Genomic DNA, 23,629 nt, shown 5'->3' on the forward strand with positions numbered 1-23,629 from the left:
TCTCCAATTCTTCTTTTCCGGATGAGGAGAATCTTCTCTCTGCAGTCTTTTAGCAAAGTGAGCAAGTATTTCGCTGTGTAAACACAACATGATCGGCTGCATTATTTAGGAAAACCTTTGACTATGGATGTGTCGTATTCTGTTGCACGTGCACACACACACACACGCACACACGCAGAATGTCTTTGCAGACAGTCCTTCCCCGTGCAGCCCCATTAAGCAAAGCAAACAGAGCTTCAAGTCCCTCACGTCTGGTCGCATCTGACTTAAGTTGGTCGTGACAGCTGCGACGGGCACGCGGGCCACCTCGCACGCCGTCGCTCCTCCGTACAGAGAGACGACAGACGCTGTGCATTCGGGATCGTGGACTTCATTAAGGACTCTGCGATGTTTGGAAATGAACAGTCGACGTGTGCCATATTTTAGTTGGCTAGAAGCCCTCATGCTGATTTCTCTGGATGAAAATCATTCCTGCTGTATTTCTATTTGTCCAGATATGAAAATGCACCGTCATGGCCTTCTGAGGTGTGCATGCTTGTCCTCTATGTCAACCTAAATGACACACTGGAAGGAACCCTTCTCCAATGTCTTTCTTTGAAGATGCTGAGCATCCAGACAGGTCCAGGTAATTGTGGCCCTTCCTCGGGACGTGTCCAGACAGCCACAAACTAACAATTAATAGTAGTTCACATCGGAAAATATTCCCAAATTGGCTAAGAGGGGATTCCCGCGGTCCTAAATCCCATCCGGCTGGAGCCATAATGACTTGTTCTCGTTGGTTCTCCAAAGTTGTACTTGTGGATTGGCATTTAAAGGATTAACTAGTTTACATTCCTGTGTAATTAGACACCACAGCTGTCTGTCAAACAGAAGCCAATAGCTGACCACCACCCCCGCCCCGTCGGCCTTTGAATCAAGAAGAAATCGCTCAAGCGGAAGGAAGGAAGCGAAGCTCGTAACGAAAGCGACGAGAAGCCACCGATGTCAACAACAAGGAAGCTAAAACCAAAAGGTTGTCGCTGAAGCGCGCCTCGCGCGGGTGGGGGGCAAACGTGGTTTGTCTGATCTGGATCATATCGTCAGCGCCGATGAATGATTGATGAGTGGAGCATTACCAGCCCGCCACTGCAGCCTCGAAAAACAACACACACAAAAAAAGCAGTCAACTCCATCTCACAGTTGACCCAAACGTGACCGAGATTTTCGACACTCGCCCTGCATTCGATCTTGAATGAACAGAAATATGGTTCATGATTCTTTCTGGCGACATTTTAAAGTGCTTGCTTAAGCACTTGTTATTTTTATTCCTGGAAAGAAATGAGCTCTAATAACTTGAGCGGCAAATGCGGAGACATCTTGGAAACATCCGTGACAAGGTGTGGGATTACGCGCTCACATAGAAACCATTATCCCCCGCCGACGTGGCGAAAATCTGACGTCTTGTATGAATTCATGCAGACAACCGCTGTGATTTTTTGCGCCGTGACATTTAAAGCAGAGACCGAGATCGTCGAAGCTAATGGAAGCTGAAAAAAAAAGTACAAGCGAGGCTGGAATCCAAGAAAGAAATGCTCCCTCATGTCATTCTTCCTGTCAACGACAATCTGTGTCGTGCTCGTCAAAAGAAGGAACAACGGGCACAACGTCTCCCCAACGGTAATTGCCCCATTCCTGGGCTACTCGGGTGGTCCTTGGGGGCGGAATTGCCTCAAAGCCAAAAGGTAAGCAGAGCTGCATTGAGTTTGGTCAATGGCAAAGACTGGCGTTGACTGCCGATTAGCAATTGCTAGGTGAAGTTATTTGACTTTATGATCTCCGCAGGCGTGGCTTTGCTATCTGATTGGCAAGTGTATGAAGTGCTGCTTCCACGAGTGAAAAGACGGCCGGAAAAGATCGTCGCTCACTGACAGTTAATGATGTTTTCCTCGCAAGTTGCTTCAAGTGTCTGCACGATAAAAGCCAAAAGTTTTTGTGTCAGTTTCCACTTGCCTTTGGCCGTACTTGACATTCTCATGCGAGGCGCTAATTACAATACAGCTGAGAGTGAGCGGCGGCAGCAGCGGGCGGCTCGAGAAAAGATCACTGATTGAATAACAGCGGCAAGATGGCAATGAGTCACCACGATGCCCGTGATTACGTGAGACCCACTAAAGGTCATTAAGATATGGCAGCATTAAGATGAGAGCTCAAATACGCGGCGGGGGTGGAAATTAAGTTTGTGGGGTTTTTTTTCTTCCTTTTCTGTGGCCTGGCTTCTCTCTTTCCCCGCCAATCTGCTTGTGAAATCTACTCTCGCCACCAGTAATTACAATGAATGACTTGATCTGGCTGCGGCCCAGATAAGGCCGTCCCCGCGATCTTTATCGCTGTCATCGCAGGACAAACGCCTGCTAGCCAATTCGGCCCTAATCTTCTGCGTAAACAATACCGATATTTCACCGCCGCCAAGGAGGAAGAGGGGGAGGGAGAGGACGGCAAAGATGCGGCTGCAAACTGGTAGCGTGGCGACCTGATTGAAGTTGACTTTTGCATCGCTTGCATTTTTTTGTACTTTGGATGAGGTACGCCTTCAGTCTCTATGTGTAGCAGAAATGCTTCTTCGTCGTCTTTGTTGTCATGGCGACTAACAACGAGGATTTAAAAGGGGCATTTAGCCACCAGGATTGCACCTTTGGTTACAATGTGACGCAGTATATCAGACAAGCCGTTTTAAACTAAAAAGAAAAACTTACCGTATAGCTAACATATTTGTCGCACGACGCCCACGTTGATTTCGACACCAGCTCGTGTCGCAAATGGACCCGGGCCTGATGTGTGGCTAATTAGGGGAACTAGGTGTGGTCTGGCCTGAGGAGGATTCGAAATAAAAGTTGACCGACTGACCACCACGCCAAATGTGTGACTGTGCGAGTGTTTCAGAGTGACACCTTCAACGGCGTCCACTCAGTCAGGAGTGGCCAAATGAGCCGCAACATTTCTATTGTCGTCGCAAGACAAACGGTGGCGCTGAGGCCGTCCGTTTCCAGGGGAAACTGTCCAACAAGCAGCTCCTCATCCACTTACTCATTAGTTTGACTCTGCCTTCTTTGTGTCAGAACAAGAAGGGACAAGAAACTCTGAATTGAACAAATTCAATGTGTACGGCACTCCATGATTAATTCAGTGCAATGGCCACCGGGGGCAGTATAATCCAGTCATGAAGTCTCAAACAAAGACGACTTAAACAAGTGACTCAGTCAAGTTCAGTTAGTTAGAATAGTCTCCATTTCTCGCCGTGATTATTGATGCTATTTGTTAGCCTGTTACTGACTAGAAGTTACAACTACAAATACAAATTTCCCCATGTTTCCTTATTAGGAGTGAAAAGTGGAGACGATGTGAAATGAGATATGAATGAGAGACCAAGATCCTGTTAGTGTGTTTCCACAAACGAAATGAAAAAGAAATCAATTATTAGCCCAATATAGTCTTATCTGGAAGGAAGTAAAGTGCTGAGTGTGCAAAGTGACAATTGTTTTAATGGCTGGATGGTGTTGAATGTTATTCTAGACTTTACACTTGCATATTAAAGTAAGATTGTTGTTCAAATGCCACGCCCCCTTTGATTTTTCTCTAATTGGTGGTTAAAAAGAGATTACATCGGAGGCAGCATGAAATTGGATGTCACGTCGTGATGCGTGTTTTGGTCGCCAATCACGTGATCAGTGTTTAAGCCGTGTGTGTGTGTGCCTGCGTGCGTGTGCGTGCGTGTGTTGCTTTGAAACATCAAAACAGGCTTACAACACGACCGGCTTACCGGCCGCCCCTTGAGGGATGGAGGAATGGTTGTTGCGTAAACATCACACCCACGAGACACTTCATTAGGTACACTTTCACCTATCTGGCAGATGACACGACTGTGGTGGACCGAGAAAACGCTTGACTAAGATGTTTTCCCACAAAGGAGCTCACGTCGGCCCGACAATAAAGGAGTCACTGTGCCGTGATTTTCCTGCTGACGTCATGTCTTTGTTCGGCCGGACACTCCAGCTCGGTGGCCGAGGCGGACAGACGAGCCCCCTCGCAGCGCTCTGCTTGCGTTTCATAGATGTGTCACCGTCCCTGGACCAAAATGACTCATCTGCATCCCGGCTGACTCTGGCTTTCTTGTCGGTCCACTTTCAAATGTGACTCAGTGGATTGGAATGGAGACAAAAGGACAAGGGTGGGCTTGGACGTCTGTCCGTGCAGGGAGAGTGACGACTAAAATACTTGGATACTCAACTGTTGTAGACTTTTGTTCTTCACATACCTGTATCAGGGTTATTAATAACCGTTTGAGATTTGTCATTAATTCAGTGAGTCGTCGTTCGTTTTGAAGCTGCGTTCAGAAATGATCCGGCAGCACATGGGGACAATGAAATGTTTGCTTAATAACTACCTGAAAGGCTTTCTTTTGAGTTAAAAATGGCTTACCTTAACCTGGATTGCGCGTCGCATGGTAGCCACATGGGTTCATGTAAAACTTTGTTGTGGAAACCCAAAGCTAATTGCTATGACTGCCCTTCTTCTTCTGCTTCTTTTTCTTCTTCGCACTGGAAGACAAACAAGAGCAACTTATACCAGAAATACAAAAGTAGAACAGTAGTCATGGCAACAGACTTACGGTTCCCGCCACGAGGATTTCATGCCTGATTATCCATTTTCAAAGTTCCATTTGTTTGGTGTAACAAGTGCTTAGGAAGGTGCAGACCATGTGTTTGTTGTTTTTAATCCAGACATGAATCTCCTGCCCAGAAATCTAACCTCTAATTTGGAGAAATTGTCAGCTGACCCAGTAACGCAAACTATGATCTCTAATCCACAGCTACTGTCAGTGGGAAATTGTCAATTGTGAGTCCAAAGTTGCAAATTTTGGGCAGCTGAGGGATGCAAAAGCGCTCCAAATCCTGTCTGGTTCTGGAAGGACACACCGCAAGGACGTCAAAGTGTCCATCCGATTGGAGAGTGGCCGTGTGAATTATTCACAGCATGCAATGGTGGGGAGCCGAGTGATCCGGGCCCGAGACGGCCGAGCTCATTAAAGCGTCCGTATTCAAAGTGCGGCGCTGTCTCATCCGGCTTGGGAGGAAAGAGAGATCAGTGGTGATACCTTTCCTCTCCTCTCCTCCCGCCCGCCTCCCCCGCTCTCACTTCACTTATCCTCCGCTCCCCTCGGCTTTCTGGGGAAAATTACAACCTGACTGCTCGCTTTAATATTTCAGCATCTAAGTGAGTGTGACAGGCTCTTCTTTGTGTCACCCCCTCGCTCGCTCGCTCGCTGCCGCCTCGTCCACACCGCCCAACCTCCTCGTGTCGCTTTCTTATCATTCGCCCAGTGCCTCAACTTTTACCGTGTGACAAGACAAGTGGGTTTGGAGGACGAGGGCGGGGGAAGAGGGTAAAAACAAATCAGGCTCAAAGCCGAGCTATCAGCCTGTCTCTCCCTTTCCTCGCGACACAAACACGACAACGAGCCCGCAATGAGCAGCGCCAGGTAATGGCGGATGCCGCTTCAGTGCGCACGGACAGCGCTCGCCCATGACAGCCCGTCAAGTGATCTCATCCGGAGAGACAGACACGCATTCGGTGGGGAGGAGGAGGTGTGTGTGCGTGCGCCAATCGCCTCCCGGCCCTGAGACACTTGTGCTCAAAAGACTGCAAATACACCAAAAACGCAGAGTCAGCCAAGTCAGATACGTGGCTCCTGAAGGATGGGACGACGGCTGCTTTGACAACGCGGGTGGCATTTCTGAGCTGTCAACGCTTGGGGGGCACCGCATTGTTTTGAGCAAATTAAGCGTGTCCACTTTTTTGCATTTCTTCTGAACACAAAAAGCTGACGTGTCAGACACCAATGCTTACGAAAGTAGCAAATTTCGTCAGTGTTTGTGAAAGGTCGCAAAAATTGACGTTTTTTACTTGTTGTAAACCGTTTTCCTTGTCAAAATTTATTTGGGTTTGTAAAAATCTTCACAGGCACTTTTTACTTGTTGCCAACAGTTTTTGAAATTTGAACACATTTTCTTTGTGAGGAAAACTCAAACTCGGCTGCATTTCCAAGTGTCCGCCTCTCTCTTTTTTTTTTTTTTTTTTTCACGCCAGGAAAGCGCAATGGCAAACCTGGATACATAGATTTAATTCACCGACCTTGACCTTATTGATAACCCGCCGCTAACTGTTCCTACTCGTGCGCGCATGTGCTCTGGCAGGAAGCGGCGTGTTGTTTTGTGTGGTGCGCTCAGCGCCATTACTACGTATACGCCGCCTCAATAACGGATCTGCTCGGTGCCGCCCGCCACCTCTTATTTCAATCCGTGCCATTTGATAGCCCGGCTGGCTTCCACCTCCGTTAACGTCCCCCCGACGAAGCGTGTCTCTTTTCTTCCAATAAGCGAGCCGCCAACAACGCCGCGGGGCTGGCGCGCAACTCTTGAAAAAGTCACCATTGATCATATAATTTACTCCCCTCTATCAAGCCACAATGCTATTGATCAAATAATTCCATATGCGGGCCAAATTGCTAAAATGGGGCTGTTGCGCTTAAAGCGCGCGGCGTAATGGCTTTGCCATTGATCGCGCCTTGTCCCGGCGCGCTTCCCCACGCAAACAAACCCCGGCGAAGGCAAAAAGGACGCCGCTTGGACATGCACCAAGGTGTGCCGGGACGGCGGCTCATCACTTGGTTTGTGCGCTCGCCGCATCTTTTGTGTTTCCCGAGCGGTGCCGCTGAGTGGCAGCCGGCTTTTTGGTACTGACTGGAAGATGAAGCCCCAGTTGAGTGGCCAATTTGACCCCGTTTTCACTGGCCTGACCGATTTCCTGCCGGCGGTCGCCTGCGGTCACGCAAGCACACACACACACACACACACACATACACTCACACACGCACACGCACATTGACTGTTCATTTGTGTGTGTGCGTGTGTGTTTGTGTGACACAGATGCTCACATCAGCATAGTGTGTGTGGTACCTGTAGACATAAACACACACGCAGGTCTCATTCGCTGGGTTGATGTGCTGCATGGAGTTGATGAGTAGGCTGACCACATGTCCTACTTTTTACGTGGGTAATACAATTTGTCAATGGGGGGGGGGGGGGTAATTCAATTTTACAAAACTGCAACTTTGACATTTTGGTTCAACGACCTATTTGAAAATCAACACAATTCCCGCTAAACGGGTCCACATGACGTCAAAATCCCAAAACACGTTTTCTCGCGTTTACAGCATGACGAGCAGCTCCGAAAGTAGCGACTGTCCGGTCGGGTCCGCCGGGAGGAAGATGGAGTGTGACAGAAGAGGAAAGAGGGTGAGAGTCCAGCTGGTGGCGAGACGTACGAGCGTGACGCCTGCTGTCTCGCTGTAGCGGGTCCTGGCCGGCCCGTGCTGCAACATACATGACAGCACTGTCACACTCTGTTAGCATCCTCGGTGTCACCACAACACTTGGATCGCCGACCGAGCGGAGGAGCCCGAGAGCCGAGGAGAAGTATACAAATAAGACAGGTCTTTAGTCATATTTAGGAATGACGAGTTAGCTTCAAGAAATTTTGGTCAGAAACATAAATGACAATACGTGGTCACATTTTTATTGTGCAAGCCTTTGTCGGATACATTTAAAGATAAATGTCAAAATCCCCATGTGCTAGATTTAAAAAGTGATGACTGTTTAAAATCAGCATCAAAACCACATTTAGGGACACCGTCTCAGATTAAAATTTACAATGCTAATTTCTGTTTGCACGCGTTTTACATTAACCTAGCACTAAACTCGCGGACAGTTTGGCTGAAAATGTGGGTGTTTAAAGATTCATGGTTTCATTTGTGTGTCGCAACTGTTGGGGAGGAGTTTATTTTTTTATTTTTTTTTTATTTTACTCACGAAATGTTTTGTGTTTTTGTGGCCGTGTAGCCTGCACATTGTCGAGTGACACGATTTATGTGTCGCCGCTGTTGTTCTGCAAGTCACGTGCCCACACAAACGCTACACCGCTGTAATCTTTGAGGCATTAATCTGCTGCGAAAACAGTCCCAACTTTTCTGCAAGGGCTTTCCATGCCATTTCTCAGCAGAGGATTTGCATCCATTCAGCCTCAGATTATTTCCTCCACATTACAAAGTTAAACCGGGGAAGAAAAATCGTACACATGCGAAATATGCCCGTTTGCCAGCCCCGGAGGATTAGAGGACACTTTGAGTTGAGTCTCCGCAGTTGTTTTGTTGTTTTTTACTCTGACAGAATGCAATAGCACGTCTTATTTTTTCTTCACGTTGCGAGCAAAACGTTCGTCCGTGTACTGTTATCATGAGGAGCGGAGGGAAAACGTAAATCATGTGCCATCAACGTACATGAGCAAGTGAATGACTTTTTTTAATGCAGCTGTATTTATTATTCTAATCATCTACGGCTCCTGACATAAATAATTTATTACAGTGATAATATCAAGAATCACAGAGCACATTACTGTCAAATTATGTCAATATTTTAATTTGTTCTGAATACAGTCAATACCACCAATCAATTCCGAATAGAATATAGGAAAATAAGCAAGACTCTAGTTTTGTTCTAGGTGTCCATTTTGGCCTCCTTTCGATCCACTCCGCATCAAGTTTCATGCATGTGGAAGCAGCAAAGAGATGTCTCATTTGCATCTGATAAATAAATAAAACTGGCCAATCAAGTCTACCTTGCGCGTGCGTGTGCGTGTCATGGCCCTGAGCTGGTTAAATTTGCATGACAGGAGGCGGACATGAATGCAGATGAGACTTGTGATTGGTCCAGTCAGGTGGGGGTTTTTTCCCTCCTTTTTTACGTGAGGAGACAACAACGAGCGCCATGGAGAGGGAGGAACAGGAAGTGCTGCACATTGGAGACCCCTCCCCTCCTTATCCGCCCCCACCTCACCCTCTGCCGCTGCCCTCCGCACAATGATGAATTTCAAATATGTTGTTCACTTTAGGAGTAAGTGGCAGCCACTCCTTAAAGCTGCTTTGTCCAGATAATTGATTTTCAAATAGTTTGGAGGATGAGAAACCTCGTGAGAGGAGGAGGGCGGCGGGCTACCGGCTTTATTTATGTGTTGATTGTGTGTGTGTATGTGTGCTGGAAGGATTCCTTCATTCACGTAGGAAGGAGGCCGAGGCCGGGGCGCCAGCTGTAATTACACTCATACAGCTCTGGAGACACAAACGCGCACGCACATCAAGAAAGATGAATTTTTCACATCTTACACGTTGGTTTCATCTGCAGCGTCTGAGCCAGGCCGACCGCTGCAGTAAACATGGCCGCCCCGCCCCAACGATAACCGAGCGCGCGGCATGGCGGCGACACGGACTCAATGAGATGCATTAGCGGCCGGATTTGAATTGACAATGTAATTTGCCGCCTCTTCTTCTGGTCTCTATCGGAGCGCGCCACTCAGCCCTCGTTTAATTCGGAGCCAGGCCGGGCAGCCGCGAGGCTTTCCGTCATGAATATGTTTAACGCCCAAACAGCGCACAGACCACAGAATGAGATTTAAAAAAAAAAACATCAACGGGTATTTCATTTTGAAGTACATACTCAAATGGGTGCAGTTAGAAAAGGATGTTTGCACCGTTGGGGGTGTGAACAGCCAATTAAGATCAAATCCACCAAAACCATGCTCTAAAGTCTTGTCTACCTTGCCAGGTGCGCCAGGAACGTGTCATGGAAAACATTTCATCACGACCCATTTGTGCAAGTGCGTGGGGTCGCCACACGTCTGCAGCACGTTGCCACATTGGCGCCGGTGAGCCGGAGCCATCCGCCAGGTGAGATGCGAGAACACGCCTCTCTGCCGTTTCCACCGACTTGAACTTTTGTCTGTTGACAGCTTTGGCCCGGGGCCTCATTTGCCCGCATAATTGAGCTATATGAGCTACATAAGCTAAAACAGCTCATCGGCGTCACCTCTTGTTTAGCGCTTGATTGTTCCTTCTTGAGTGTGTGAAATTCAAGCCTGACCATTGTGCAAGAGGTGGAGCGAGACGCCGGCCGCTTCTGTGCTGACATGCACGCTGTCTCTGCAGCCAAATTCTCACGTTGATGTTGAGCGCGCACGCACACACACGCACACACACACACACACACACACACACACACACACACACACACACACACACACACACACACACAAACACAAACATATATGTAGACGCGAGCGTGATGATTGCACACACTTGACAGCACACACTCTCAGCACAACTTTGTGTTTTGTGTGCGTGCGTGTCTTCCAATCTGATTCAGATTGACAGGATGCTTAGGAGGCTTGCTGCTCACTATAATTACACACACTTGAGAAATGTCGGCTCTCGCGTTGAAGAGGAGGGTGTAATCAACGCTGGCTCGCTCACTCGCTCTCCGTCTCACACACACACCTGACATTCTTGCAAAGATTAGCAACACACCTTTTTGTTGCTGTAGAATCCAATCTGGAAGACCAAGAAAATCTGACGTACATGCCAAGGAAGCATCAACGGCGTCATTGTCGCCTTCCCAGTGAACCCGGTTCTCGTGCCCCCAAATTTAAACAAAACACAAGTACACTGTTTTTTATCAAAAACTCCAGTTTCACACCAAAAGGTAGAGCAAATTAGTATTTTATTAAAGTAAACGTGTCAAGCAGTAACTTTGATGCTCATATTTTGCACTTTTCATTGCTCAAACGCTAAAACAATCATGAAAATGGCTTTTGACAGCAATATAACGTCCAACCAAGAAATGCGCCGTGACTGGCTGACTCTGCTTTTTTCGCATGGCCTGCTTCTTTATGGACCCACGGTGCCGTGTTTCCGGCGGGCTTGAGTTATAAAGCACTGATTTGAGTGTCTCAAGTCCAAAGTGAGCGACACTCGCGCTGCAGGGCATGATTTTTGTTTTCAAACCGAAATCAGTTTACGTTGCCGTTCACTCAACAAAAACTAATGCGACTTCCAACTGAGCCCCGAATGGAGCGCAAAAAATGCCAAAACTCAGTCGCCGACGTCTTTGTCTTGATTGTGCATTCTGGTCAGCGATTTGATGGCGGCCATTTACCCGAGCTTATTAAAGTTCAACGTTGCGTCCCCTCGCCGTGTTTATGCAAGTTGCTGCCCTCCTGCCGCCCCGAGGCGACCGCGCTTGCCTTTTAGCATAACAAGCGTGCGCCTTGCCGTCCGGGGTCCGCGGTCATTATACAGCCCCCCGCCGTCCGCGCATTCCCAAGCGCCTCCCGGATGTCCCGCTGTTGTCAGAGGCATTCTCATTAAGGCCTCCATTTTGCGCACCACTGTCATTTGCATGTGGTCTTTTTAAATAGTTTTTAAAAGGCCGGGCCCCCTTTTGTATTAAAGAACACCCCGGCAGAACTATTAAGTAGAGGGACACAGCCAGACCAAGCGCAGCTTTGATGCCTTTTCAATTCTGTGGCCACGGGACGGCGGCGAGATACGGCGATGCGCCGCCTTGGCCCCCGTGGCGGCATTGCATCACATTTCCCGGACCTTATTGCTTTCGCGCAGCATTTGTGATTACTCCGCCCCCCTCCCCTCTACTGGCTCTTAGAGTAAATTAATTGCGGCTCTCTTGATCTAGAAACAATTACCATTCCGCTGACTTCTTCTCAGACTGTTGCGGCGGCCGTTCACGACGTCCTTGAAACAGTGTGCAAGCGTCTTATCACCGTGACCCCTCCAGAAGTGAGGCCCCGCTCCGCTAATCATGAACAATTACATAAAGTAACTGCTTCCTCCCTCAAGAAGAAGACAGCACATGAAGGCACTCATTTCATGCTAGTCTGCTGTTTTGCATCATGGTAGAAATTTCGACTTTCTTTTAAAGGCTAAATGTTGTATAGAATTGGTCATTCCAAAAATTTAAACTGCATAGTTTTACAGTTTACCCAAACACACATAAAAACCCATATAAAAATCTCACACACAAAAAAAATCTCACAAAAAAATCCAAAAACATTAAAAGTCAACAAGCCATTAAAAACTAGAGTTAGTGGATTTTTTTTGTGTGATTTTTTTTTTAAATGTGGTGGGTTTTTTTGCCTGCAGGCTTGTTATGTTATTTATTCCCGCTTTTCACACTTTTTGCACACTGGCAGCCATGTGTGCGCCAACACTTTGTTAGCGGCTGCCTGTGTGACAGCACAGGTCAACACGTCCAAACATGATTGCCTGCTGTGGACGGCGTGGAAGGTGAAAAAGGATATCAGCCCGATTAACGGTCTCATCTTTCGTTATTGTTTTCCATGCCGTCCCGTCACACGGCTCACTGTCAATCATCTGCCGGCTCGCTGGCCAAGAAAAAATGTCACGCTGATCTGGCTTTTTGTTGTCACAGCGGCCATTGTGACACGTGCGTTTGCAAGGAAGCATTTCTGATGACTTGGATGAGCTGACGGACGTGTCGTTGGACTTTATAGGAAGGCTTTGATTTTGAAAATGATAAAGTATAATAACGCTTTTAAAAAAAAAAAGACCATGTAGAGAAAGAATCCAACTTGTGTACACTTCTTGAAGGATGTTGCCAGTGGCGATCCCGACGATAATGCTCGCTCAACAAATTGCGAGCTTGATTGTGAGAGGCGACTTTGGTCTTCCAACTCGGGTTGCTTCACAGGCTGATTAGCAATGTGGCCTTTGAAGATAGAGCCTCAGATTTGCCGTCACCTGACAAGTCGCCACTGGAAAAGACAACACTTAGCCCATTAAAGATGTCGGGGTTTTTTTCTCTCGCTTTCTCCACCATGACATTTGAGGGTTGCTATAAAAGAATACGCCCCCAGCCCCCTCCCATTCACGTGGCCTCCACTTAGGCCAGGTGGGGGCAGCTGGTCCATCATGGCCACCTGGTGAAGTGTACGACGCTGGTAAATGCATTTCCTTGAATGTCAGCAAATGTCAGCCAAGAAGACGTTTGCCGTCACTTGCAGTGGCGGGAGAAGGCGTAGTTAGAGAGTCATGTCGAAGAACGAAGGCTGGCTCATTTTTGCCACCTGATACGAGGCTACGTTCTCACAAATCACAGCGACGACATAATCCCGCCTTTTCCCAACCTCGCCAGTTTGATACCCTAATTTGAAACCCTAACCCTAGTGTGTGTGTGTGCGCGCGTGTGTTGTTCTATTCCACCATTTATTTTCCACAAGCAGTTGCTAAGGTTACAAATTACCTCTGGTGCGGGGAAGTGGTTTCTTTTATGACACTGAAAGGCCTCATCTCTTTTTTTTTTCTTTTTTTTTTTTTACACTGACGCCATATTTTATTTGGGATGAGCAAAACAACCGATTCACTCATTCTCCGAATATTCCGCCCCATGCACGTCACATGTCACTTTAGCCCCAATGCATTGCTGACAATCAAACATTTTGAGCTGCGTTCTCTTGCCTCGCGGCAGCTCACTAGAGCATTTGCCTACGGTCGAGCTCATTTCCGGGGTTTGGTTCTTGACGACTTTGAATGAAATGAGACTGAGGCAAGAGGAAAAGGGCGTGCAGCCACTACTCATGAGATCCAGAACATGAGCTTCATTCCCCAAAATCCACAAACGTTTTTGGCCTTGAAGAACGTTTGTTTCAGAAACAGTCATGGCTTGAAAATGGCAACTCTTGGAACTTTCTGGATGATGATTCGCTAATGTGATCCCAAACTTTTTTGTTTTTCATATGTGGCAGCGATATGCTGGCTTTGATTAATCCAGTTCAAAACATAATTCCGTCGAGTAGGGCTCCATGCACGGACTATTTTGCAATCTTACACATTACTCAAGAGCAAATTTATTTCAAACACTTTATAAAAATTCCAAGCCATCAACTTTTATGCTTCAGGTATCTTCAGGCGCACTCAGACAAAATGACACCACGCAGAATTGTTGTTGCATGTTTCCATTTGTTTCAATCCATGAGGCTATCAAGCCCGACTGGTCCTGGTGCTGGTTCTGGTCTTGACCTGTGTGTCATCGTCACAAAGCGATCATGACCAGATTCCGCCTCACATTCACAGTCAACCCTCATATTAAGAGCAGATTTAATCATGATGAAATGGAGTATTTTTTCAACCATTGTGACTTGACAGGCAGGCTAAAAATAGCAGCAGCAAACATACTAACGATTTCTCGAGGAAGTGAAGTCTGTTGGGGGGGGGGCTTTTTTGGTTGGTGAGGGAGGTGGGGTACGGGCATAGCAAACGGACGGGCTGGGGGTGCGCACATCCTCCTGTATAGGAAGGAAGCCCACTTGTTTGGGTTGTTTGCGTGCTTTGGGGTGGTGAGGGGGAGTCACATAGGAGTCGTGGCCATCTCACTTTAACCTCACCGCGAACCTGTGACCTCACCTTCCGACGACTTCCTGCACGACATTCGCAAGAGGAAGGGCGGGGCTTGAAAGGTATGTGGGTTAGGGTTGCGGGGGTAGGATGCCACAAAACAACATCTGCAACACGCTGAGATCAAATATTACTACCGATTTGTTTTTACAATTGTCACAATATGACCACTACAGTAAGAAACCAAAAATCCAAATCATAATTGATGATCAATTCAATAAATAATGAATCATACAAATGAAGATTTCATAATAATTTACAAGAATGGATCGTCACACTTGTGCGCTTATTTTACGAATGATGGTTTTATTATATGATTAGAATGCGTGCTGAGGCCTTAAATTGGGGAGCCACCAAAATACACAAGCTTCTTAAAAACCTACTGCTACTGTTAACTTTAAATGCAATGTCCAGTCAAATATTTATTTTTATTTGCTAATTATGATTGATTATTTCTGGTTGTTCTTATGCGTGAAGTAAACTTGTGTGGACTCGTGGGGCAAATGAATTAGCCGTTCCAATTTTGTTTTGTTTCGTTTATTTATCCATTTGATGCCCTCACTTTCAGTTTGAAATACTCATGTGAATTTAGGCTAACTTATTGACACTGGAACAAGTTGTGTCTGATTTCTAACCAAAATTGTCATTATCGATCATTTGCACCAGCGAGGTTTGGATGCAGCTTTCGCATCGGATAGGATGGGGCAGGTGTCCCTAATCAAGTATCCGTCTGTGTACGTGTCACACAGACAGGTTGTTTACGTGTTCAAGTGTCAAGTGGGTTAAAAAGGGGTCGAGGGCACCTGATGATGAAACGTGGACGTGAGGTGGGGGATGAGGTGAGGTGCTTCACCGTCTACAGGAGACACACACAAGTGCAGCTGCCGTGCATGAATGTTTGATAAGCTTGCTTGCTTGCGCTCTCAAATCAACGTCTCCATCCTCGGCCGCGCCGTGACATCTGCCATGGACACACACACACGCGCACACACACACACACACACACACACACACATGCAGGCAGGCAGGCAGGATGGAGGAAGACCTGCAAGAACAAGCTTAGCAAAGATGCCAATCAGCCCTCAAGATGCAAGTCCACGTCTGGTCCACATTTAAGGTGCCTTTCGAGACTCACGGCCTGGGATGGCCGACACGCGCACGCGTGGACGAGACTCATGTGATGTGGAGGAAAATGCCATGCTTGCTTTCAACGATGGCACGTGCATGCTGATAGAAGAAAAGACAACAAGAAACACACGCATGCGCACGCGCAAGCAACCTTTATGCAATTCAGACACACAACAAGAATATTTCAAAAATATTATTATAGAGAATTTGATTTGTGTTATTACCTAAAAACAGTAAGATCTGTTTAAGTGCTGCAAAGTCTGTTAAATTAAGCCATCATTGTTAATAAATTTGAGTTAGCAGCTAAAATAATATAAATTATTAATGGTTTTATATTAATTATTATTTTTAATAAATAATGTTTTGTTTCGAGTGGATAGATGATTGGACGCAACCTGTAGCAAAAGTTGCCCAGATGATTAGACAGTCATGGAAAATCCTTTTAACAGCATTAAAATGTACCTATCCATTTCAACATAGATATTGTGATTTAAAACATCAAATAAATTATTATTATTATTATTATTATTATTATTATTATTATTATTATTATTATTATGTGCTGTATCACTATATATATATATATATATATATATATATATATATATATATATATATATATATATATATATATATATAATATTTATTACGGCATTTGGTGTTTGCATGCATGGGGCGAGGGTTCCTAATTTTGTGACCTTACATTTTGGCACCCAAAAAGTGCATCAATTCTTAGCATATTGTTAGAATATTCCCTCATCGTAATTCAAGATTTTTATCTGTTATTGATCGCAGGACCGGGTAAGCCTCCGATTGGCTAGTGATTGCCATGACCTCGCTTCTGATTGGCTGCTCTTACAAAAGACATTTGAATGTATTTGGAGACTTGGACTGCACCTGTTACTTGCAGCTCAGCACATCGTTCCTCATGAATTGTGAGCAAAATACATTTGGAGGCCTATTCAAATTCATTTTCAGTGCTTTGAAAATCATAAACTCATTTATGCTTATTTGCATGAAGTAATAAATCCAATTATTTAAATTTAGAACACTTCAAATATTTGCTTTGCTTCGCCTTTGTTTACATGAAGTTACAAATTCCATGATGCACTAAGTATTATTTACATGAGTCGAAGCTAAAATATTAGATGTTGGGATACTAGTTTTCTATTTCTGTCAAATGTTTAATTTGTTCAGTGTGTGTGTGTGTGTGTGTGTGTGTGTGTGTGTGTGTGTGTGTGTGTGTGTGTGTGTGTGTGTGTGTGTGTGTGTGTGTGTGTGTGTGTGTGTGCCTGTGTGTGTGTGCCTGTGTGTGTGCCTGTGTGTGCGTGCGGGCGCGCGTGTCTGTGTGTTTGCGTGTGTGTGTGTGTGTGTGTGTGTGTCTTCATCTTTCCATTGAGCACAACTTGGAGACAATTTTCCAAGGAGCTTCATTAGAAGTTGACACAAGGTAAATCCTAATGTTAAGGAGGGGAGTTTGGTGGTGAGGGGTGGGGGGTGGCTGTCCCCTCATTAACTATCGCTAACAAGCCGTGTAAATACACTGATTGGACAGCTCCGATACAAGCGCGCAGCTCTGCCAGGAAGTGCCCCTAATGAGAGCGCACAATGCAAACCAGACAGAAGAAGAGAAGGGGCGGGGGGTGGGTGGGGGTGGGTGGGGGTCAAGAATAAGAGGCATGTTAGAAACTTTTTGGGCCAGTTCTGCTGTTACACACTGCAGTTTTTTTTTTTTTTTTTAAGTCTCATATTATTGTTGGGCGTTAAACCGTCAACGATATTCTTATATAGGGTTAATAAATCTGACATAAAAAAATAGACACGCACTTGTTAATTAAAAAGCATAAAATGTAAATTATTCATCGGATAATTTAAAATATTAAATATACAGACACCATTATAAAGACAATAATATATAATATTAATTTGAATAAAAAGTGAAATTTCGACAATGTTAACAGCAGCAATTCAAAACGACAATTTTAAAATTATATCCTAAAAGTTTACTTGTAAATTTGCATGGCATAAAAGACAAAAAAAAAAAAAAACGTTACAAACTCGTATTGCAAACGGTAACTATTGCCATAACATTTAATTACGTGTTATTTCTTGTCATCATTCGTAAATTTCCGAAATTAATTTCATTCAAGCAATCAATCACTTTTTTTGACATTTTAGGTGATACTCACAAATTGCCGCTGTTGAATTTCGACTTTGTCCATACGCAAACACTGAAGCACAACCGAAAAAACTCACTTAAACGAATTAAATTTCATTCATAATAACTAACAATATAAACAAACAAAATGTGACATTTAAATTTAAACTTGCACAAGAAACATATACTTGGATGCCCCCCCCCCCCTTAAAAAAAATCCAAGTATGTCCCCCAAATTTTGGCGAAATGTGTCTTACCGTCCCTGCATGCGTGGTGCTCCAGTGGTCAAGCAGCTCTTGCTCCTGCATGTGTACATAAGGACAACATACGCACGTGCACGCACAATCACACACACGCATGCACGCACACACACACACAATATGAGAGGTCACAAATACAACTCCCTGCTACCTTCTTTTTTTTCTTCCTAACGCTCTCTCTCGTGTGCCTCATGACGTCACAAGGCCCATCTCATCCACGTCCCACGAGCAATATCGTAACGTCGTATAACGTGGTTAGCTTCTGTCCCGAGCGCGTGTGCAGTGTTTGTGTTTCTCGCCATATTGACGCGGTGCGTGCGCACAGAGGACTAACAAGACCCCCCCCCACACACACACACACACACCCGCCAATCTGCACCTCCCCGCTGCTCGGAACATTGAGCAAGCCCTCGGATAAACACACAATTAGCGGCAGGTGAATAAACTTGTTTGGAGGGGGAGTGTTAATTACATGCTTAACGTAAACAAAAGGCGCGTAGAAGAATGTGAATTAGCGCTAAGACACACCACCACCACCACCACCACCACCACCACCACCAAAGCCAGCCTTCTCCATTCAGGTTTTACATTTCACCTCTTGTCCGTTCTCGCAGCGATTTCCGAATTGCCTGCGAGGGCTGAACACAACGACCCCCATCCCTCCCTCCCCACAGTCCCCATTAAAACCTCAAGCTTAGATAACACCTGCAGCTTGACTTTGAATAGCGCACTCTTAAATGGGTGCGCCAGGAGAGCCGGTCAGGTAAGGAGCTCGGCTTTGCATTATGCGACACTGCTAAGCTCTTCACTTGTAACTTGGTTTGGGCGAGGGGCATTGAAGGCTTGCGGGCTTTAACCCCAGCGTGAAAATACCAGCATTTTACTTCCACTACACGGAGTCGCCATTGCCCCCCCGCCCCCTCCTTTCAAACCACTTCGAATTACTTCCTGCGACGAGGAACTCACCCAAATTTTCCCGTGCACGGCCTGAAGTTCAGTGCGTAAAAGTCGGTGCATGCGCTAAAGTGGTGCTTTTACGCACGCCGTCCAGTCCAAGCTCGGCGCTCATGAGTGCCGAAGAATGTGCACATCTAGACAAAGAGAGCGAAGGAAAAGTTTTGAATTCCACAACGATTTGCAGCAAAGGCGGCTTAGGATCATTATGTCAACTTTCTGCAGGTCAGATTAGGCGTCTCCAGTCGTGCGGCGGCGGCGGCTCACAATGCGCGTCACTATGCCTCCATCGGCGCGATTTTAACACCCTCGGTCACATATGAGCCGCAAACATGAAAATCACACCGCCGGCCGCGGCTACCGCACTAAGCCGATCCCTGTGACCGTGGATGTGGACATGGATCGTGTCCTTAAAGCTTTGGATCACGCTGCAAGAAAGAAAAAAAAAGGGGGAGGGGGATCGGTGTTGGCAGAAAAAGTTATACGTGAGCAGGGAGCTTTCTTGTTGATATTGATTTGCCGTTTCTTGGGAGGAGTGAGTTGAAGGAGGCGGGACCGAACGAGGGAAGCGGCATCACATCGAAGCCTGCACCGGGACCACCACCACAGCCGATCCGGAGCTCCTAGCGTGACAAATTCAGAGGGGGGGCGGAACACACACAAACAAACAAACAAACAAACAAACTAAGTAACTAACAGTAAATAAATATTAGGTGAAATAATTTGGATTTGTTGACAAAACTAGTCTTCCCGAATTACTCCACTCGTCCCCCTCGCTGAAAGTCTTGTGCATCCCGCCTCGCCAGCCGCCCTTGCAGCCTGTCCACATGCAAGTCGTTCCATTTTTGAAGGGGTGCTTTAACGAGCTTCGTCAAAGATGGCAATAATATTGGCAGCCGAGCTCTAATTGCTCATTCCGTGTACCAGATAGGCTGCGATGCAGGCTGGGATGTATAAAAGGGAGGGAGGGGCGGACGAGGGGGAGGGGCGTTTATGCGGGGGGGGGGGGGGGGGGGGGGGGGAGTTGCCGTGGCGATGGAAGACTCTGATAACCCTCCGTGCGCGCGGCACCGGTGGTGAAAGCCTCGCGCTACGTACTGGCTAATGATTGGCACGCTTGACAGTGATTGGCAGCGCTGCCATGGCAACGGCGCGGCGACACCAAGAAGACCAATAGAAAAGGGAAACAAAATGTTTCAATGCTACACTCAACGGCGGATTTAGGGGGGAGATATTATGAGGCTGGTGTCATTAGGCGATAGCCATTGAATCATTCGATCTGCTTTTTTTTTTTTTCTCGTCAGGCAGGCGCGCAACTCGGCCGTGCAGGCGGCGGCTGCCGGCGTCGGGCTCGTCGCCCCCTCTTTTTTCTCGGTAATTTGGCTTTCCCTCTCAGGTCATTTCCATGGTTTTCCGATCGCCCTTAGAGCTTTATCCCTCCCATTTCTTCCTGCCCAACTTCGCTGATCGCCCCCTGCTCCTGGCGAACAGCGCGCCCGCCGCCAGGTCCCCGGAAGACTTGTCCATGTTCCAGCTACCCACGCTCAACTTCTCCCCGGAGCAGGTGGCGAGCGTCTGCGAGACGCTGGAGGAGACCGGCGACATCGAGCGGCTGGGCCGCTTCCTCTGGTCCCTGCCCGTGGCGCCCGGAGCCTGCGAGGCCATCAACAAGCATGAGTCCATCCTGCGCGCCCGCGCCGTGGTGGCTTTCCACACGGGCAACTTCCGGGACCTCTACCACATCCTGGAGAACCACAAGTTCACCAAAGACTCCCACGGCAAGCTGCAGGCCATGTGGCTGGAGGCGCACTACCAGGAGGCCGAGAAGCTGCGCGGACGCCCGCTGGGTCCCGTGGACAAGTACCGCGTGCGCAAGAAGTTCCCGCTGCCTCGGACCATCTGGGACGGCGAGCAGAAGACGCACTGTTTCAAGGAGCGGACGCGGAGCCTGCTGCGGGAATGGTACCTGCAGGACCCCTACCCCAACCCCAGCAAGAAAAGGGAACTGGCGCAAGCCACCGGACTCACTCCCACGCAGGTCGGAAACTGGTTCAAGAACCGAAGGCAACGAGACAGAGCCGCGGCGGCCAAAAACAGGTTGGTGCCAAGGACCGACACGCGTTGAGATTTGACTTCGAGCCGCTACTCCGAACCGGCCGGGCCGCTGTCGGCAAGTCCCCGGCGTGAGAGCGGCTCGGGGCGGGCGGCCGCCGATTTGCTGACGACCGTGCAGGCAGGTCGCCTTTGCTCGCCTGCAAATGTCCTAAAGTGGCCCAAAACGCACAGTCGACAAAACGCTGATTTTTCATTTCGCTTCAACTATAACTACGTTTGATTTAATTAAATAGAAACAATTCAGGGGACAGTACAAATGTTCAAACAGGAATTTATGATCGGCTTTGCATTAAAAATGCAATTGTTGTTGCGTTTTATTCTTGTTTGGATGAAACGGTCAAATGTGGAATTATGTTAGTTTTTTTCCTTAAACTGTAATTCGACATTTTTGCTCAGTAACCTAAATTACGTGAGATTATTTATATTAGCCTATACTACTTTTTTTAAAGTATATTTGCAATGTGTCGAAAGAAGTTCACAAATACTTCAATGTGCAGAGGTCTTTTTTTGCGCTTTAAAGCAAATTGTTGGGGAATTCGAACACAATTTTTCAACTGAATTTTATTTATAGAGCACTTAAAACAACAAAACCCGTTCAAATATTAAATCAGTTTACACCACATCATATTGTTGTGTTTATGAAAGCTTTCCATTTTCGTTACTTTGCCTCGTTGTCAAGCCACACGATCTCGTGCTGGGGATCAGCGAAAATATATTTGCGAGATTTCAAAGCAATGGCAGACTAGGCAGTATTCATAACGTTAAGTGTGCTATCACTGTATTCGTAATTGATTAAAAAAACAACGACAACAAATCTACGAGCAGATGAGCTGGAGGCAGTTTTCATGCCGCACACACAAGCGCGCATGCAGTTATTATTTTCCAGGCTGATATTTTCATCCAGCACGCCGGTCGGAGTTATTATGGTGAGTGGATTGCAGGGCAACATTTTAGGATGATTGCGACCACCTCCACGTCACTCATTCTTGGGCACGCACATGGGGCAAACGAAAGTAAGTGGTGGACAATCACTGCAGCCAGCCAGGCAGGCAGGCAAATCTCACCACATTTCCTGCCGTGTTTTGTGCCCGAAAAGCGCTTTACTGAGGCAGCCTTGCCTTTCCTTGCCCTGCATGGGGCCGGCTGCGGGGTTGCATGGGCGGGGGGGGGGCGGTCAAAGAAAAAGCTTTGCGCCCTTATTTTTCAAAAGGGGAGCTCAGCGAGGAGGGGTGCTGCTGGTGAAAGCGGCTTCTTTTTGCTAAACGCTAATTGCCGTTTCTGCTTTTTCAGGCTGCAGCACCAAGCCATGGGAGCGGGCGGCATGCGCTCCCTGTCCGAGGCCGGCCTGACCCCTCACAGCTCGGCGGAGTCGCCGTCGACGGCGGCCAGTCCCACCACCAGCGTGTCGAGCATGACGGAGCGCGTGGACACCGGCACCTCCATCCTGTCCGTCACCTCTAGTGACTCCGAGTGCGACGTATGATAACCACCACCATGCAACAAAACAAGAGAATTGTTGGCAGGGAAAATGGACCCGAGAGGGGCAAAAAAAGACTCGGATGGAGGAGTGCAAAGGACCGTTATAAATATGACATAAAAAGAGATAAAGCACGTGCTTTTTTTTTTTTTATTCAAGGCGCTTTAAAAAAAAAAAAGAAAAAAGAGCCAGGCTATATACGCCTTTCCTCCTCCTCTTCATCATACGCCAACAATACTAGACTTGCATGAAAAGTCCTTTTTTTTTTTTTTTTTTTTTTTTTTATTATTTTGCATCCAGAGGAGCATCGAGCTGCAGAGGGAATAAACACATTTGGACCAGTTATTTTTGTGACGACGTCACGCAGACCAGATGCATTATTTCGGTCTTGTTCATCAGACAATCATTTCAAGTCGTAAGCACCTTTTTTGTTGTCGTTCCTAAAAAAAAAAAGTGAAAAATAATATTACTTTTTCACTGCCTGTGTGGGGTCAAAACAATGTATTGTTTTTTATTTTCAATTTTTATATATACGGGAGGATGTGTATCGGAAGAAGAAAAAGAAGGAAGAAACACAAACAAAACAAAGGCAATCTTTCTCCCGCGCTGTATTATAAAAAGTGTAGAAATATGCTTGTACATAACGAACCCCTCATCCCTCACTCACTTGGTGTTCCTCCTCCAATTTGTCCCCAGACCGAAAACACTCACGCGTGCTCAAGTTCAGCCTGTCTGTTCTGTATGTGACATTTGCGCATATCACTACGTGGACCTTTCTCCTCCTCCTCACCTTCAAATCATGTTTTTATATGTGAATATCATAGGATCTTATGTTGTTGTTGTTTTTTTTTTTTAAATAATCAAATATAATATTTAATTGAAATGCTTTTGGAGTGAGTGTGTCCATAAGTGGCTCAACTTCCGCTCATATTGGACGATGATTGGATTGTGCACGGGGGCATTAAGGCTCATCTCAGTAGGCTTAGGGTTGCTTGCAGCAGGTTACAAAACTCACCTAAAGCTTTTTCCCGCACACGAGCAAAAAAAAAAAAAAAAAAAAAAGTCATGTTTGCTGCCGTTAAAATAGGTACACCGCGCCTTCAATGTAAACGACCGCCGCAAAGCCCCAAAACAAAACCAAAAGCTCTGAGTGCTATTTGCACCTTTTGTTTACCGTTGTGACT

The 23,629-nt window shown here is 46.6% G+C and overlaps 1 protein-coding gene and 1 long non-coding RNA gene across 2 annotated transcripts; one reads left to right on the top strand and one right to left on the bottom strand.

Moving 5' to 3' along the window:
- Nucleotides 1-13,783: 13,783 nt before the first annotated feature.
- On the bottom strand, nt 13,784-19,784 carry LOC125978444 (uncharacterized). The gene is made up of 4 exons (XR_007485010.1): nt 18,866-19,784; nt 17,897-17,941; nt 17,671-17,712; nt 13,784-17,073 (listed from the first exon to the last, which is right to left on the bottom strand). It is a non-coding gene; the product is annotated as an uncharacterized lncRNA (long non-coding RNA).
- Nucleotides 19,785-19,943: 159 nt separating this feature from the next.
- On the top strand, nt 19,944-23,328 carry six3a (SIX homeobox 3a). The gene is made up of 2 exons (XM_049735795.2): nt 19,944-20,950; nt 22,259-23,328. The coding sequence occupies exons 1-2, from the start codon at nt 20,259-20,261 to the stop codon at nt 22,449-22,451; spliced, it is 885 nt and encodes a 294-aa protein (XP_049591752.1). The 5' UTR covers nt 19,944-20,258; the 3' UTR covers nt 22,452-23,328.
- Nucleotides 23,329-23,629: the final 301 nt, after the last annotated feature.

The sequence above is a fragment of the Syngnathus scovelli genome, chromosome 12 (assembly GCF_024217435.2).
Source record: "Syngnathus scovelli strain Florida chromosome 12, RoL_Ssco_1.2, whole genome shotgun sequence".
Lineage (NCBI taxonomy): Eukaryota > Metazoa > Chordata > Actinopteri > Syngnathiformes > Syngnathidae > Syngnathus > Syngnathus scovelli.